General features: G+C 41.5%; 2 protein-coding genes across 4 annotated transcripts in view; one reads left to right on the top strand and one right to left on the bottom strand.

Moving 5' to 3' along the window:
* The window catches only part of LOC123981564 (pro-neuregulin-3, membrane-bound isoform-like), a 580,451-nt gene that overhangs the window by 343,746 nt on the left and 217,060 nt on the right, over positions 1 to 19,645 (bottom strand). The window lies entirely within an intron of this gene.
* Positions 101 to 12,655, top strand: LOC123981554. Its single transcript, XM_046066464.1, has 7 exons — positions 101 to 257; positions 3,817 to 3,936; positions 4,031 to 4,393; positions 4,955 to 5,068; positions 6,783 to 7,352; positions 8,295 to 8,411; positions 8,642 to 12,655. Exons 1-7 carry the CDS (start codon positions 176 to 178, stop codon positions 9,211 to 9,213), a joined length of 1,938 nt encoding a protein of 645 aa, XP_045922420.1. The 5' UTR covers positions 101 to 175; the 3' UTR covers positions 9,214 to 12,655.

The raw sequence follows: 19,645 nt of genomic DNA, 5'->3' as shown, positions 1-19,645 counted from the left end.
CACCATGTTTGACATTTGGGCAACGTTTGGAGATAAACACCAATCAACAGCGACCTCTACTGGGCAATGTGGATTATTTCTAAGGAATGTCCAGGAATCGTCCATTCAGAGCCTTGATTTTGGGTCATGTGACCTAGCAGCCGCGTAAAGGAAGGATTGAACGGCAACAACAGACATGGAGGCGTCTCCGTTCAGCTTCACACCGGAGAGGTACTGGACGGAGGAGAAAGAGCGGGCGCTCATAGCGTTTTTCTCCAGTAAGTCAAACACTTTACAAAAGCAACCTTTCATTCCGTATACTTTGCTGTGTTGACAACATCGATGTATGTGACGGAAGCTGCAACATTTGTGGGCAACCGTTGCTCGACGATACCGACGAGCGTTAGCAACAGCAATGGCGACTAGCAACTTAAGTCAAGTTAGCTGTTCTCCTAAAAATACGTCAAAGACGGCATCTTGATTTATGTTGGTTCAATAACGTTAAACGTTTCACCTGTAACGTTAGATCTAAATATAAAAGGATGAAATTAACGATGTTCACTGGCTTTGTAAATGTACTCTACTTTATCCTTCGTATTTGTAGCAATTTAACGTTAGTATACTGGACATTAGTCTTGTCTCAAGGCTACCGCTTATTTAATCCATTATTAGTTACCCTCTTAAGTATTGAAAGCCTCTTGGTGCTTCCACAGATTTTCCACACATGGAGATGCTAAAGAACACACAGAATCACCTGACTAACACAACTCAGTGAAACTTGCCGAGTTTAATAGTCCAGAAAGCATCACAACGAATAACGACACCTGAGGTACACCACAGATGACTAATGTAACATTACATTTATTGAGCTGATGTATCCAAAGCAGCTTACAATAAGTGCAGTTCAACGATGTGGAATGGTTGAAAAGCCAAAAATTGCAAAAACCATGCAAGTGCATCAAATAATGCTGAACTGCTCCAAGTACTACGTTTAGAAACATTGAGAAAGAGAGAGGTTTGGATTTTTTTTTATGGGCCAAGGTGCAGTCTGAACAGATGAGTTTTCAGTCTGCTATGGAAGATGTGTAGAGTTTCTGCTGAACTCAGTCTTGTGGGAAGCTGGCAGTTCCGCCGGTGCCCTGTGAGGAGGTGTTGGGTGTGAGGAGTAGGGATGTGCGGATCAATACTTCAAGCTGCTCATTTGGCATAGATTTCTTAAAATATATATATAAATACAAAATGTGTGTGGCTGCATCTGCATCATTTTGTATAATGTCTGTGTCAGTAAACAGCTCTGACATATTCTGTGTCACTGTGAACTGTAGAAACCTAAGTGACATGAGAATCCAGCAGGCAGCCAAGTATTTATTTAAAACAAACGAGTAACTTGAGGGTTAACCCTGGGTTTTCAGTGTTACAAGATTGGTTCATTTCTTACATCGCTATGGTAACTTATGTTATGTGCAAGAAAACAGATCAGCACATATAAAAGCAACACCTACTGACCAATCAATTCTCATGGATCCTGTGGAGCTCGATGTCAGATCATGAGAGGGTCGACAGACAGAGACTGTCTGAAGCACTAAAGCCTTGTATTTGTACTTGGAAGATATGAAAGTAAGCCTACTTACCACTTTGTAAGTGGCAATTATATATTTATTTTTCTGTTTGATCCCAAGTCAGTTTCACACTGCAGGCTTTTTATGTCAGCTGTCCTTCCTGCATGTGGCAGCTGCAGTAGTGTTGCTTTTAGCCTGGATTATGTGTTTAACTTCTTCGTATTTGTCTAATATTACCTTGTGCTCTTCGTTTGTGAAATACGCCGCTCTGCTGCCAGTAGATTTGTCGATGTTTCTGATTGGTCATTGGCTGCAAACCCTTTCCTGCTCATGGCTGCATTGGGAAAGCTGCTGGTTGGCTTACCGGGCTGATAACCAGCGTTGTGTGACTGCTTAGCGTGATCACGATTGTTAGGGTTAGTGAAGCCTGATAATGAATCAGAAGGAGCTTTATTGCCAAGTAATGTTTTACACATACGAGGAATTTGCTTTGGTGATGAGGTGCTACACGTAGACAAACACACAGTTGGCATAAATAAATGTAGAAATATATAAAGGAAGTTATATAAGAATAATTAAAAGAATACAGAAAAATAATACAACAATTTGCAAAGAAAGAACAATGTGGCAGATATTTAATGAAAAGATATCCCACTATGAACTTTCTTCATAGTGCAGGCCCCTGATGGAGAAAGTATTGAGAAAACAAAACGAAAAGTTGCGTGAATCAGTCGCACAATTCCGCATCAAACTTGTGAGAGAACGGCTGAATGTAGCGTGGTGTGGTACTACTTTTTACCTGTAGATAAAAACACAGCAAGATGCAATATTTGTCACAGTAAAGTGCCACATAAAGTGAAAGTTGCTCTGGTAAAAGCACGGGCTGTCTAAGCACATTAAGAAATCTTTTTTTAAACAGTGCTGATTTTATATTTGTTATAATTATTGATTTATTTATAGTGTTCGTGTAAAATTCTGGACTATTTTTGTACTTATTACAACAAACAATTGTACCAATATTTGCTTTTGTAATATATGTGTTATTAATGGCCGGAATATTATCAAGGGATTTAGAATTTTTTTTATTTTTGAGAATGATGATTATTTTGGAAAACGCATACCCATTTAAGAGGTGATCAGTATTTGTGTAGTTAAATTTGTAACAAATATCTGTATCATTTCAAATTAGATTAGAGAGATTACAGTGATGTCGTTAGCAGGTGCGTGGTCTAAAGTATCTACAAGAAGAGTGGTGTACAGGACTGTAAAGTATACACACATCAGATGAGGAAAAAGCAGGTATATAAAAAGAGTGAAAATATACCATCCTGTCACTTGTCCTCCTGTGAAAGACTCTTGTTTTTATATGCCTGAGTCTTCACATGAAGAGGCTGCCGCTTCAAACAAGGAGTGACTTTTAAACACAAGTGTTGAATGCTCAGTGGCTACAGAAGTGTTAACCACACCCCTGTTAGTAATAACTAATTAGTAATACAATGAACCTAATGGTGCAGGCTGTGCATTAGGCCCCATCTACACTAGTTTTGAAACAAATACAGTCTCCGTCCACAGCAGAGTTTTAGCTGTGTTTTAGAGTTGATCTCTGTCTACTTTAAAACGACTGAAAACGCACGTCTAGTGGCCGTTCACTTACACTGGGCATGCGCGTGCCTGTGTAAACAGGAAGCACATGGTCTATTCCGTAGTTACAGAAGATTTGGGGAAAGGATAAAGTAATGCAGACGAAGAACCACACCACATATTTTTTTGCATGGACCAATAATGAGCTGGGACTGTTACTGAATGTAACACATGAGTTTAAAGCGACTGTGGCGGTGGAAAACAGACTCGGAGTCGTTTCACAGTAAATGCAGCGACATTCACAGTAGTAGCCTACAAGTGTAGGCAGCGTTTTCAAACTTCTCCGTTTTAGCTCTTTGTTTTTCGCCGTTTTAGTCTGGAAGGAAGGTGTAATCGTAGCAAAAGTTTTAAAACCAAACCACAGTAGTGTGGATGGGGCCTTCGACACTAGATTCCACTGACAGCTCAACAAACAACAGTTTATACAGATTAGCGAAACCCTTAGGAATGAGCTCTCTTAACCCTGCACTGGTTTCAGATAAGGTCACCACAAAGCTAGGTGCAGGTAAGTAATCAGATTAAAGTCTACCACCACAGCAGATAGGCATTCTCTCTACATGACTGTGCTCTATTTGAAAAGTAAATATCCTCAGCCTAGTTCTAGCAGTATTTTAAACAGGTTTTTTTCATTTCCCAGAGCACAGTTGTCTGTGGAACCACAAGTCGGAGAGCTACAAGAACCGACAGCTGCGATGGAAAACCTTGGAACACCTGAGGATCCTTCTGTCAGCTCACCCCCCACCTGTTCGTTTCACAGGTTAGGCTCTGGTCTGATCCATTGATTTTCAAACTTGCATTTTCTGCAGGAGAAACAAAAATCAAGTCTTTTACTCTTCTGGTTTTCTTTCCAGTGGAAGACATTAAGAACAAGTTCAAGAACCTTCGTACCACCTTTCAGCGACAGTACAAAATGGTAAAGGCAAGCAAGGTGTGCAGGTCGGACGACGTGTTCGTGCCGCAGTGGAAGCACTACCAGCAGCTGATGTTCCTGCAGGGCTGCTGGGACCAGGATGACAGCTCCGAGGACCCGCCTCTCTCGCCGCTGACTGTTCCACAGGAAGAGAGCCAGCCTGTTCTCCCCTCCCCGGGACCGATCATTTCCGTCCTCCCCACGCCGTCCACCTCCTCCTCGTCCTCCTGCGTCCCCTCCAACATGATTGTTAAATGTTACTGGACTGAAGAGAGGGAGCGTGCACTCATAGCTTTCTACTCTGGTAAACAAACCACTGATTCCAAACTCACAATTACTAGTTGTTACTGAGAGAGATTGGTATCAAGGACGCTGGTGTCATTACAACTTGGGGGGGGCCGCAAACATGGAAATTTCTCAAGATGTTTACAGGTATGATCAATGTCAACATTTGCAAGCTAGCTAAACTTGGTAGCTAGCTACCTCTAAATATGGTGTTAGGTTATTTCTCTTGAGGCAGTAAACACAGTCTGGTTACGTTTTGTGTTGATGGGTAGTTTCAACAAAATGACTTACAAGCCTAGCAGTCACCACCACTAGACTCACTGAAGACCCAACTCACGTGCTACAGAGATAAAATCTGGGAAACGTAGCCCAATAGCAAGCAAATCCCACTTAATTTAGAGCTGAAGATAAATGGGAATGGCATAAACAAAATCTTTAGTAATTTATTGTCCCTTAAGACCCAACCCGCCCACCCCCCCCAGTCTCTGCACCCAGGATTGATATACATAGACAAAACCTAATGTTTGGAACTTAATAGTGTTTCTTAGTTGACGGGTGATGATGTTGTTGTTGTGCACAGAGCATAACTGTCTGTGGAACAAGAAGTCTGAAAACCACAACAACCGTCAGCTCAGACTGAGGCTGCTGGAGGCGCTGAGGAGCCAGCTGTCCGACCACTCAGTGTTTTTCTCAGGTAAATATCACTCGGTGCAGCTTCTTTTAATGGCTACAGCCCAACATAAAGTTGCTGTCAGGGGATAAACTCCCACTGGAGGTCAAAAGTACATACCAGCAGTGTTTGTACATTCAGGTATTTTTGGCCAATGGTTAGCAACTTATGTTGGACCAACATTTTTATTGCATGTTTCATATTCTGTTATCATACCTTAAACTATCCCGTGACCCCCGGGCAGCGTCCACTCCCCCACGTTTATGTTCGTGAGTGAAATGAAAACAGAAGGGGTTCTCTGTGGAGCGTGCGCGTGAGGGTGACCCAATACACAAGTCCACTGATCTACAGGTAGCAGTAATGCGGCAAGATACACAGAAATGAACCAGCAAAGGCAGGAAAGAAGAAGACTGCTAGCTGGTAAACATGGATGCTAATTATACAGGTTGCAGACTTTAAGAAAAACTGGCATCGCAAGTGTTTCATGAGGAAGGACATGCATTCACCACTTTTGTTAGACCTCAACGCATTGCATTTCCATGAGTAACACTGAAGGCGAACATACATTTTTTTTGTTTACAAGAAAGCTCCTCGGTGTACTAACCGACGGCAGGAGGAAACTGCTAGCCTGGCTCTGTCCAAACTTTTAAAATAGCCCTACTAAGCATTAACTAACATGTTGCTTCTCGTCAGTTTAGTGCACACACACCTGAAAATAAAAGTTTGGTTTTAGGGTAAGACTGTGTGTAGCTTTTTGAATTCTTGTCATACATACAGGAACCAAAACCAGAACCTGTGCTCACCAACTGGATGTGGCAATCCACGCAGTAGCTGGAGATGCTGCAAAGAAGTGCTGGGCAAATGGATGAACTGTTCCAGCATGTAACTCCCCATAGAACCACTACTTGTTTTTTTTTTGTTTGTTTTTTTTTTTACAAATTAAACAAACAAGATAAAACTTGTCAATTAGTGTCTTTTAGAGGTGTAGGTATTTGTGAACTTTTGACAGATCTAGGCCCTTTGTCTCCTTCCAGTATTTATGCTAAGCTAGGCTAACTTCCTTACTCCCGTTCTGTACACAACACATTAACAATGATCTTTTCATCTCATTCTCAGAAAGAATCCGGCATAGTTCATTTCAAAAGCAGCAGAATTATTCATCGATCGAATCGACAACACTTGTTCAATCTAAAATAGCGTCATCAGGAAGTTCTTTCAAATGAGTGAAGCTCTAACATTTTCACAGTTGCTAAAAGACTTATATAGTATCAAAACATTCAGTTTTATCAAAGATATTGGCAGTATTTGGGAAATATACAAGCAAAATCACCCCCCCACTGTGGGGCAGAAAGACTCTTAAAACACAGCACTGATATGCAGTCAGCTTCAAATGGCTATGATGTTAGCAAACAGGTACATTTTACAATCTGCCCAATACTCACACTCCTGTAGCTTTTTAGCTGCTAAACGTTCCACCTCAGTAAAGGTGCTGTAAAACCAAAACTCCGAGATAAACGAGTCCAGAACAGTTGGTCATAATTGCTAGGTTTGTCACTATAAAAGACACTTTCACTGTCATTTGATTCAGTGTTAATAGAGAAAATATATATTTTACATAGCAACACATGAATACAGACTAAAATCTGACAGAAGGAACAAACATACATTTCAGAAACAAGTTAACGATAGCCGATTGAGTATTTTTTGAAAAGTGAGTCCTTTTGTTGCTGTTTTGCAGTTGAAGACGTCAAGTGCAAGTTCAAGAACCTTCGGACCGTTTTCAACCGGGAATACAAGGCGGTCCAGGCGAGCAGGGCGTCTGACAAACTCTACATGTCCAAATGGAAACACTACCAGCAGCTGCTCTTCCTCTGCGAGTCATGCGACGAAGACGACAGCCCAGACGACCTGTACATACCGATGCCACAGGAAGACAAGGATCTGGAACATGGAAACCAAACACCCTCTTCTACCCTGAGCAGCCTCTCCTGCAGCTCCACCCACACCAACAGCAGCAAGTTCAACAGCCCCTCCGCTCCCTCTAGCGATGCCAAAACCAGCACCAGCGCTGCATACCAAATCTTCCTCTCTGCGTCTCAAGATGATCTCAAACTAGCCAGCCAGACACCTGCTCCCACACTCCCCGCCTCCCCGTCCACTTCAGTACCAGACACCAAACCTTTTACAAACCCCTCCCCTGTAAATGTCTCCGTGTCCGGTTCAGTTCACCAAGACAACAGACTGAGCACTGACTCCCGCTGCCACTGGAACGAGGACAAAGTCCAGCAGCTCATATCGTTTTACTCTGGTTGGTGGCATAATTTATGTTGCTGTTGAATTTTATTTTTATTGTTTTAAATAAAGGGCTGTCTGGGTGTGTACAGACCAGTACAGCAGTGTACAGCTCGAGTGATATCTCCCTTAGTCCTGTTGTGAATTACTATTTGAGCACACCCTTTTAGGAGCTTCTCCTAACTTGTTCAGTTACAAGTTACGTTTATCTTAAAGTGCTCCAGCGATTTAGCATTGCCGTCCTATAACACTGTCGGACTCATGATGCTCTGTATTTGTATAGCGCCTTTCTAGTCTTTTCAACCACTCAAAGCGCTTTTACACTAAATCACATTGACCATTCACACACATTAAGCCACCAGGGGCAATTCAGAGTTCAGTATCTTACCCACGGACAATTCGACATGCAGCCTGGAGGAGCCGGGGATTGAACCGCCGATTTTTCGATTAACAGGCAACCCGCTCTCCTGAGCCACAGCCGCCCCTAATGATGGACAGGTTAAAGCAGGTTAAAGACTCAGAATTGCTGCAACTTAACCACAGGCATCGCTTTTTTTAATCCCACACGTTTTTCTTCCTTTTCAAAACCTACATCACAATACAACTTGAGAGCTCCGAGGTTTGGGCGTGCAACGCTAGTAGTGGATAATGTAACCTCGAGCCGCTAACCTCAAGCAGAGATGAGCAGCGGGCCGCAGAGATCTGGGAAGCTCACTCCCTTCCAACTCCACACCTCCAGAGTCACCTCCTGGTTTTTCAACTTGTAGCGTTCAGACTTTGATGTGTAGTTCCCCTTTAAGGTGTTTTGTTTCTACGGCCTCACACCAGTTTAGCATGGGACAAGTATCTGGTTACTGGTTTCTAAAGTTGCTGTAGTGACGTGAGAGGAAGATTCATGCGGTCATAGCTGTATTTTATTGTTTTTATCTGGGAATTGAAAGTTTTTCTTTTTTTCTAGAGCACAGCTGTTTGTGGAACCACAAGTCGGAAAGCTACAGGAACAGGCTGTTGAGACAGAGCCTGCTGGAGACACTGAGCAGCCTCCTTTCTGACAATGAGCCTGTCCCATTCACAGGTAACAATGATGGTGTTAGTGTTGTAGTGTTGGCAACAGGAGAAGTTGGATGTAAACATAGAGAGACTGTACCAGAACAAAACATTTACAGGCTGGTGGAGCCTTATCTAGTTGATTAGTTTGAGGATTTATGATCAAATTGTGATTTTTTTTTTTTTTTTTTTTTTTTTTTTTAACAAAATGATTCCACACTTTGCGGCTAACAAGTTCTGTAATTCTTCATTCTCCAGTGGAGGACATAAAGACAAAGTTCAGGAACCTGCGGACCATCTTCCAGCGTGAACACAAGGCAGTGAGCTCAAACAAAACGTGTGGTTCCGAGGACTTTTACCTTCCAAAATGGAAACACTACCGCGAGCTGATGTTCCTCTGCGACTCCTGTGACGAAGACGAGCAACCTCAAGACCCCCGCATCCACGAACTGCAGGGGTTCGGCCTCCTAAATTACCACAGCGCCAACCAAACTACTACCAAACTGACATCACGGAACCTCGAAGCCCCTCCCTCGCCTACTCCCCCGGACTCCCAGCACTCCTCCCCCTCCTCCTCCCCCTCCACATCCTGCTCTCACAATGACAGCAGGGCGTCAGGACGCAAGCGGGCGAGCTGTCGCCCGCCTCCGCCCACGACCAGCGAGGTGCTGGACTTCATGAGAACGTTCTGTCAAAGTCAGACAACGTCACCGCACTCTGGGTTCCTGAAGTACGTGGAGGAGTGTCTGAACGAGACGCCGCCGGACAAAGTGAAGAAACTGAAAAAGAAGATAATTCAAACGATCCACAGCGCATCTGAGGAGGTTTAGTGTTTAACAGTTTGTGGAACTTAAGTCAGTCTCGCTGGAGTTTCTTCTTATTACCATTGCTTCCTAACGAGCTTGATTACATTACTCCCCAGCTGCCCTCTCATTCCAAATTAGACCTTGTTAGAAACCTGTATTAGGTTCCAACAGGCAGATACCCTTGTCTCCAAAACATCTGCAATCCACGCAGTGGACAGACTGTTATCACAAAGCCCTCTACACATACTCCGTGGCAGCATTGCTGTTACATCTAACGTTGAGTCTGTTTCAGCACCTATGTACACTTTCACGCACTCCCAGTAGGCAAGCATGTCCCGTGTCAGAAAAATGCCAATACACAGCACGCTTAACCCACACTTGATGTACACTTTTCTAAGACGGCTCCGAAGCAGTGTTCTCAATGAATCCCGCAACTCACCTACTGCACCACACCAATCCAGATGCTGGCAGTACTACGCCTAAAAGCTAGTTTTAGGCCTGACAGCCGTGAACTGAACATGAAGAAGTTTACATTAATGACGGCATGAATTCAGCCTGATCATTATTATCTATGTCCAAAGTTATGGCAGAACAGTTGGTTTTCCTATATTAGTAATAACGTAATATTAAAGCAATGTTGGAGAAGTAGCAAGAGACAGGCAGGTAGGTACTGTAGGTACACAGGCAGGTTGGCCAGCCAATCAGTTCTTTTGGACCGAATGCTTGTTACAGTCCCTCGACAGCCACAGATACCGGATTTAAAAAAATAAATAAAATTGTGAGTCAGAGCACTTGATTTATTGCTGTCGGGATATAACAAATATAACGACATGCTTCTGAAATAATTTGCCTGTCCTACCTTAAATCTATTCTAGATGGGAGTGATAAGAATAATATTGCTGTCAGTGTGAAAAAGTTAAAAATTAAAAAATATATCCTTTTTAAAGATTTTAGATGTTTGACAACATTTTTTATGGAGCATTTAAACAGAAACCATCAAAAATAATGTTTGATCTCATATAGTAGACCTACGTGCCTTTGGATTACTTCTCTTAGTAGAAACACACATTCAGGAGCTGTCATGTGGTTGTAACAGTAATACTGTATGCTTGATCATACTTCCACCAAATCATCTGGGCTTGATTATGGCATGTACAGTAATTGTATATGGAGGAGTGATGGGATGTCCTTTTCAGTCAAGAGTGCCCTGTGGAGTTTACTTTTAAACATCAAACAAAACTTATATTTACATTCATTGTTTCTCACTAAAGCATGGCAGGTGTATCCCCACAAATTTAGATATTTAAAATCTTGCATTGTTCTTCTTCTTCCCTGACTTTGTTGGCACCTTGCATCATATCTTGGTGCATTACCAGCACCTGTAGATCAGTAGAATAGTGTGAAATCATTGGCAGGAATGTGTAGTGCGTCACCCATGTACATGTGTGCATGCATAAATGGACCATAAATACTAGTATACAGCCAAAAATATGTCATTTTAGGCGATCTCACTCAGTTTACTCGATGTCAGTGTTATCGGTTATCATCCATCTGTGAGAAACTGGACATTCAGCTTATTTATCATTATACATGCCTTTCAGTTTAGCTTTGCAGTGGAATACTAACAGCATATGACTGTATATAAAGATGGACAAGAATCCACTTCCTTCCTCTGAAACCAAAATATTGCAGGTATCCAGGCCCGCCCATACACCGGGTCAGTTCACAGACACAGGCAGGGCTCAGCTGTTAACCATGACGTCATACTTCCTTTTATAGCATCAAATAACAAATGGTCAGTGGTAAATCCCTGCATTTTGACATTTCCAATGACAGCGTTTGTAAAATTCCCTTTAACTTCATTTCAATAAATTAAATCAGATTTCACAGAGAACTTTAAATTGTTAGATTACCAACATTAGCGAGTTGCATGCTACATTACACACTATAATGCAAAAAATGGAAGGTTAACATGTATATGGTTAGCATCTCAGTCATAGTAGAGGCCTCCTGTCATAAAGCGATGGGTTTTTACAAGTGGACTGGCAGCCGAAAAGCCAGCGGGTCAAAGTCATTCTGGACTATGTTGGGCTGACTAACATCTTTGTATGGGTATTGCTATCATGGGTAAAACCACAACTGAATATAACAAAGAGACAAGACAATAGATTCAAGAGAGTATTCTTGAAGCACTACAGTATTTTAGAATTTATTGTGAATAATTGTTGCTAAAACATCATCCAGAGAGCCTTCTCAAGAAACACAATCACGTGAGACTGAAAGATAGAGCAAAACATAAACTTCGGCTTCATTCCCTGTGCTCGTACATCTGTGTCTCACTGAGATTCATTCCAAAATGACCTACACACCATTTCAAGTCAGTTAATATAAACTCATTCTTGAGTAGAGATATCTAACTATTTAGGGATGAATTTGCATTTTGGAAGGAAACCGCTCATGTTAAAGTCAGAAGTGGTCGGGTTAGACATTTTTATGTTGTACCGCCAACTTAATGTTCAGATATCACAGAGAAATCTAAATATTACGAGGAGCGTTTCTGTTCTGTGGTATTTAACCACAGCGTCACGGTTTTTAAAAAAAGTGTGGCGGAGTTTCTTTTTACTTCTGTCCAGCTCACGATGGGAAATTATCCTCGGTTGGACAAATCTTTCGCCAGACATCCAGCTTTGTGATGAATTTGAGACTGAATTTTGATGCTTACAGAACATGTTTGTGAAATGTTTTAGAACTTAGCCAAACAATTATTTTCTGAATTGCTAAAATTCCAACAAATGTCTCTGACATGTTATACCTCTTTAATTTATTTTAGTTTTTAGCATTTATGGTGGAATATCTATGTTGTAAAATAATTTTAGAAATGTTGAGTTGGAAGACCTGCACTGTAAGTAGGAACTGATAACAGATCACATAATTGTAACCCAACAAGTGATGTTTGTGGGCAATTATAACATTTAACTATAACTTATTTTAAATAAGTCTGAAAATGTTAATTTAACTGTTCTTTGTCAACTTGTTGAGGTTTAATTACTCTTTGACTTTTTGGCATCAACTGCTGCTCAGTTGTAAAAATAATATATATAAAGTTCTTAGACCTGCAAGTAGTTGTCTTTAGGAAAAATATCTATGCATGTAAAGATATAAATGTTTAAAAGTTATATTCCTTTACAGTGGTAAACAACATTAGGTTTTAGTCAGATCTTTTGAAGCAATGATTATTTTTTTTAGCACCAGCTATGATTTTTAAAAGTGTTTTTTTGAATTGCACATTTTATATAAGAATGATTTGTATCCTCTGTTTCTTTGGTGTTTGTACATATTTGTTTAAATGGGACTCGTGCCTTATCAGAAACACAGTAACGCATTTCCAGTAAATGTGTAGTAATTTGTCTTTTCAGCTTTGGACTGTATATTATTAAATTAAATATACAGAAATATAAGGACCAGAGGATGCTGTGTAGTGTTTTTAAATATAGTTTTGTTTCTCCATAATTCCTCTAAAACCTACATCTTCTAATCATATTTTTGTCCTGAGTGTATCTTCACAAATCAACACTGCTTTCACCAGGGTTAAAGTGGTCAATTACAAAACTCAATACTTTGTAACATAACACCTTTGTTGGCAGAGGTTTTCTGTAAGTCTCCAGCAGGTTTGCACACACTGTAGCTGGTATTATGGCCCATTCCTCCATGCAGATCTCCTCTAGAGCAGTGATGTTTTGGGGCTATCGCTGGGCAACACAGACTTTCAACTCCCTCCATAAATTTTCTATGGGGTTGAGGTCTGGAGACTGGCTGGGCAACTCCAGGACCTTGAAATGCTTTTTACGGAGCCACTCCTTCGTTGCCCGAGCAGTGTGTTTGGGGTCATTGTCATGCTGGAAGACCCAGCCACGTTCCATATTCAAGGCTCTCACTGATGGAAGGAGGTTTTGGCTTAAAATCTCACGATACATGGCACCGTTCATTCTTCCCTTAACACGGATCAGTCTTCCTGTCCCCTTTGCAGAAAAACAGCCCCAAAGCACGTTTCCTCCCCCATGCTTCACAGTAGGTATGGTGGTCTTGGGATGCGTTGAGTTTTTACCAAAAAGTTCTATTTTGGTTTCATCTGACCACATGATATTCTCCCAATCCTCTTCTGGATCATCCATACGCTCTCTGGCAGACTTCAGACGGGCCTGGACATGTACTGGCTTAAGCAGGGGGACGCGCCTGGCGCTGCAGGATTTGAGTCCCTCTCGGCGTAGTGTGTTACTGATGGTAGTCTTTGTTACTTTGGTCCCAGCTCTCTGCAGGTCATTCATCAGGTCCCTCCGTGTAGTTCTGGGATTTTTGGTCACCGTTCTCATGATCATTTTGACCCCACGGGATGAGATCTTGCGTCGAGCCCCAGATCGAGGGAGATTATCAATGGTCTTGTATTACACTTGCTCCCACAGTTGATTTCTTCACACCAACCTGCTTGCCTATTGTAGATTCACTCTTCCCAGCCTGGTGCAGGTCTACAATTTTCTTCCTGGTGTTCTTCAACAACTCTTTGGTCTTGGCCATGGTTGAGTTTGGAGTCTGACTGTTTGAGGCTGTGGACAGGTGTCTTTTATACAGATAAAGAGTTCAAACAGGTGCCGTTAAGACAGGTAACAGGTGGAGGACAGAAGAGCTTCTTAAAGAAGAAGTTACAGGTCTGTGGGAGCCAGAAATCTTGCTTGTTTTTGGGTGACCAAATACTTATTTTCCACCATAATTTATAAATAAATTCTTTAAAAATCCTACAATGTGATTTCCTGGATTTTTTTTTTCTCATTTTGTCTTTTATAGTTGAAGTGTACCTATGATGAAAATTACAGACCTCTCATCTTTCTAAGTAGGAGAACTTGCACAATCAGTGGCTGACTAAATACTTTTTGGCCCCACTGTATCTTTCAGTTTCAGTATTATTTTGCTCAGTCTTTAGGAAAAGTTGAATGCACTTCCCATACATGCCTCTAGATGGCAATCTCTGATCACATACTACTCACCACCTTTTTAATTTCAGTCTACGCTCACCCTTAGCTTCATTACACTGGCTGAACCAGAATGTTTTAGAATAAACTTTAAGTTTACTTTTAAAGCTCTTCATGGCCTCTCGCCCTGTAATATCCCTTTTAGTCCCACCAGCACGTATCCTTGAGATCCTCAGGGTCTGTTATCTGTTCTTCAGTCTCGACTAAAAACTAAAGAGGACGGAGCGTTTGCAGTCAGGGCCCCGAGGCTCTGGAACAGCCTGCCTGAGGAAATCAGGGCGCCTTAGTCAGTGAGCACTTAAAACTCTTAAAACGTACTTCCATAAGAGAGCCTTTCCTGATTTTGGTTGATATTTATTTATTTTTTCCTTTCTTTTATTCCCTATTTTAATCAAGTGTATTCTTGCTTTTATTGTGTATCTTGTTTTCTATTTAATGTCTTTTTTGTCTTTGCACTCATGAAAGCACTTTGTAACATGTTTTTTGATTATTATTATTATGTTATTAAATACTCAGCTGTCTCTTCAGCACTGACCTTCAAAGAACTGCGTTTAATAGCAATCAGATTTATTGATTTCCCCCAAAGAAACAAAATCTTAACTCAAGGTCCATTGACTATCACAGAGTAGTCCTACAATATAAGCTCTTTTAAGTCCTATGTCGATGTAAATTAGATGCAGTCACAACATATCATAGTTGATGTTTACCTTTAACCCTTGCAGTGTAAAATTCATCTTGACCTGAAATCAGGCAGAAATTGTCACCGTACCTCAAGTCACCTGATAGTCAATCAAATGTCTTGTGTGTCAACAGAACCTTTTTCATCCAGAAAGTGGACTTCTCTATTTATTCTCTTTATAAAACCACACTGACATGTGTTAGCTCATTTACTTGAGGACAATTCCATCAAATCACATTCCCAACTGCCAACACACCCAGCTCACTGGTTACTTCACTGGAATTTTACTTGGGTAGAAATTGGCAGTGGAGCTGAGTGATTGCTTTCATTGGGGAGTTTAAACTTCATTGTCGCATGAAAACCTTGTATCAAATTACAGGAAGATTACAGGATCTTCTAAAGGTTGAGAAACCTGCTTTCGCATTTCATAGCATGAAAAATAAAACAAAACACCCTGGCGCCCTGAGCTTTTGCATACCCCCAATGCCAGCAGCAAGGTCTGATCCTGTTAGTAAGGGTTATGGGTCTTAAATGAATGAGTCAAGTCTGGAACTGTTCAGAGATACTTGCAGGTAACGGATCGGTTGCAGGTTTACAAAAGCCTAACCTAAGTGTAATTTGGAACAAGTACTGATTTCGATGGATCCCTTATATGTACAAGTCATGTGAGTCATAGTTAACATTGATGGTGAATTGTTGATTATTTCCACTTTCACGAAGATGGTGTATCAGGTGATGTCACTTGCATTACCCACAATGCAATTCGACCATGGACAGTTCAGTTGAGGATCAGGCTACAGGGGCCTGGTAAGCTTCTTTCTTTCAAACTCCACACCCACAGATTTCTTTTTATTTTCAGACTTGTTGTCTTCTGCCCCAACTGATGCTGACTCAGGTGACATCACCTGAGGACTTATATCACAGCGACCTCTGAAGCCGCAAATGCTATCTACAACTTTTTCACATATGGAGTAGTACTCCCTAAGACCTATAAACAGACTGGGATGTGTTCCCCTTAAACTAATTAATTAAATGTTTGGAATAGAAGGAAAAGAGTCTTTACCGTTTTACCGACCATAGTGCTGGAGTGGGGGTCATATGATTTTGTGAGGCAGTAAAGGTGCTTATGGACACACTGTGTAATTGGACAGATATAATTTGTCCATGGGTGTTGTATTGGCTGGACTGGCAGCCAATTACAGATTCATTACAGTAACAGTGTTGGTGAAATCACTACTGAGAACTTTTCTTAACTCCATCACTACTACTACAACACTACCACTGCCCCCATGTACCTGCTCGACAGCCGCTGCTACAATTTTATTATTATTACTGTTATTTTTATTAATATTATTACCAGTGCCATTAATATTAGTATTACATCTCTATGTGGAATATCAGTTTCACAAGCTTGGATAAGCCCATATGCTGGTTTTGAGAAAGCTGAATATGCTACATGTAGTACACTGATTGAAACCAGGTTACTATGGAAAGTAAACACCGTATCCAGGTTTGTGCACATTTCTGTTACACAACATAGTGAGAAATCAAGACACAACTGCCCACAGATGGTCTGAAACCTGTTCATGTATACAGGGATGCGAATGACCAGGTTTCTCATGTTCCATGTAAACATCATGCACCAAATAAGATCAACAACAGGATATGGCTTAAAACCAGGTTACAAGTGAACATGTAAACTCACTCACTGCTTCAGAATGCTAAAACAAACCTCAGAGTTTTATTATCAGATGTAACATAACTACTAAAACTCACCCTAACTAATTATCTAATCTATCTATTATCTAACTAACTTATCCTAAACTTCTCATACTATTTTGTGAAGCTTGATTGCGCAAGTGTTTACACTCTTTTAACTGCACAAATGCGTAAAATGCTTGTTTCAACTTGATGAATCCTGCCTCTTGAGTAGGTACATATTCATGAGATTTGATCAGTATCAATCAATGCCCCTAAATTGCCATTTAAGGCCGGCCGTTGCCCTCCATTTGCAGGCATTTTTCACAAAAATGTCAACCATCGGGATAGCGGTGGCAGCAGGCCCAGAAATCCTTCTTCCCGTCCTCCGGCTGTTCCTAGGTGCTCCCAAGACATTCTCAGTCCTGATCAGATATACACTGTGATCCCTGTTGACTGCAAGCACCGTTTAAAGCCTATTTGAAAAACTGCAAAAGTCATGGAAATAATCATAAAGTCATAAATCTGTTGCAAAATCTTGGCTGCTGAGCTGTTATTCTCAAAAACAGTGCTTCTACAGGCCTAGTTTTGGACTGAACTGAACAGTTCGTAAAAGCAATAGACTGAATGTACTATTGAAGGGAATGAGCACCAGAACAATATGGCATTTACCGATGTACACTGCTCAAAAAAATAAAGGGAACACTTAAACAACACAATGTAACTCCAAGTCAATCACACTCCTGTGAAATCAAACTGTCCACTTAGCAAGCGACACTGACTGACAATCAATTTCACCTGCTGTTGTGCAAATGGTTACAGCCCAACACCGTGCAGCACGTTTGGCATTTGCCAGAGAACACCAAGATTGGCAAATTCGCCACTGGCGCCCTGTGCTCTTCACAGATGAAAGCAGGTTCACACTGAGCACATGTGACAGACGTGACAGAGTCTGGAGACGCCGTGGAGAACGTTCTGCTGCCTGCAACATCCTCCAGCATGACCGGTCTGGCGGTGGGTCAGTAATGGTGTGGGGTGGCATTTCTTTGGGGGGCCGCACAGCCCTCCTTGTGCTCGCCAGAGGTAGCATGACTGCCATTAGGTACCGAGATGAGATCCTCAGACCCCTTGTGAGACCATATACTGGTGCGGTTGGCCCTGGGTTCCTCCTAATGCAAGACAATGCTAGTTCTCATGTGGCTGGAGTGTGTCAGCAGTTCCTGCAAGAGGAAGGCATTGATGCTATGGACCGGCCCGCCCGTTCCCCAGACCTGAATCCATTTGAGCACATCTGGGACATCATGTCTCGCTCCATCCACCAACGCCACGTTGCACCACAGACTGTCCAGGAGTTGGCGGATGCTTTAGTCCAGGTCTGGGAGGAGATCCCTCAGGAGACCATCCGCCACCTCATCAGGAGCACGCCCAGGCGTTGTAGGGAGGTCATACAGGCACGTGGCCACAAACACTACTGAGTCTCATTTTGACTTGTTTTAAGGACATTACATCAAAGTTGGATCGGCCTGTAGTGTGGTTTTCCACTTTGATTTTGAGTGTGACTCCAAATCCAGACCTCCATGGGTTGATAAATTTGATTTCCCATGATAATTTTTTGTTGTAAGCACATTCAACTATGTAAAGAAAGGAGTATTTAATGAGATTATTTCATGCATTCAGATCTAGGATGTGTTATTTTAGTGTTCCCTTTATTTTTTTGAGCAGTGTATTTACTGAAGCGCATTTAACGGTGACAGACCCCAGCATGTCAGAGTGAATGGATCCAGCGACATTGTTTTAAATAATGGGGTCCCACAGGGCTGTGTCTTGTCACCCATCCTCTTCTCCATACACACAAACATTACATGCAATAGCAATGGACTCACACTTTTTAAGTATGCTGATGACATGGCCTTAGTGGCCCGTTTGACCGACGAGTGCTCCCTCTCCAGGCAGTATGTGGACTCCCTGGAACTGAACATCAATAAGACCAAAGAGCTGGGTTGCGGGAGATGTCGGGCACCTGATACCCTAAACCCTCTTTCAGAACAACTCAGGCTGAAGGGGCAGGTGGTGGAGCAGGTCGAGAGCTTTAAATATCTGATCGACTACCACCTGTCCTTCACACAACATGCAGATGGGGTCTACAAAAAGGCCTAACTGTGCATGTTCCTCCTCAGAAGGCTGAAAGGTTTTAATGTCAGGCAGGACAATTCAACAACAGTATACCAGTCACTCATCAATGTTTTTAAAAATGCACAAACTACAGTACATAGTCAGTGACTACACGTCTTTGAAGCAAACTGAAGGAAATAATTTCCACCTGTGCTTAGATCCTTACCGTTACTCAGTGCCAGTCTGCAATATGCTCAAGGGCGTTAATTTGGAGCATTAAACACTTAATTTCCTGCATTCTGGAGAAAGTTTCTGCACCAAGTTTTGGTGGAAATGTCTTTATTTAATGGTGGCAGGTGACAATTCTAAATTTTAAAGTATAATTGAATATCGTGCAATAATTAGTAGCTTGTTATTAAGCTTAAGTTACTCTTTTTTGGTAATGCACATTTATTTCTTCTATATTTAAATTGTATGTTTTCGTTTAGTGCAAATAAACCTTTCTCAAGTTTGGTTATCCGAAAATTTTCTCACAAATGCTTTCAAAAAGTGATGGGGACAAAATCAACTATTTCAAAAAGTGGGGGGGACATGTCCCCAGCGTCCCCAGTTAAATGACACCTATGAATATGCTATATCCTACATGCTTCAAAGTGCTTGATGGATGATCTTAAATCATCAGAAATATTCTTTACAACATCGGAATGGTGGAGGGGCTGAGTCGATAACAGATAACTTTCAGAATCAAAATTGGTCATGTGACCACACATTTTTGAAGAGCCATCCGTTTTACTCACCTTGTGATGGAGAGAGGCCCAGGGAATGAGTGATAAGCACATTTAAGATCAAAAAACATTTTTTTGCCGTTCAAAGTGATTTTTTATGTTCAAGGAGTCCTGATTCTTCTGTCTGAACAATCACAGACAATTTTGTGTAAATCTTA

The sequence above is a fragment of the Micropterus dolomieu genome, linkage group LG13 (genome assembly GCF_021292245.1).
Source record: "Micropterus dolomieu isolate WLL.071019.BEF.003 ecotype Adirondacks linkage group LG13, ASM2129224v1, whole genome shotgun sequence".
Taxonomy (NCBI): Eukaryota; Metazoa; Chordata; class Actinopteri; order Centrarchiformes; family Centrarchidae; genus Micropterus; species Micropterus dolomieu.
The sequence above is the reverse complement of the archived record's forward strand: the minus strand, read 5'-3'. Positions and strand labels throughout refer to the sequence as shown.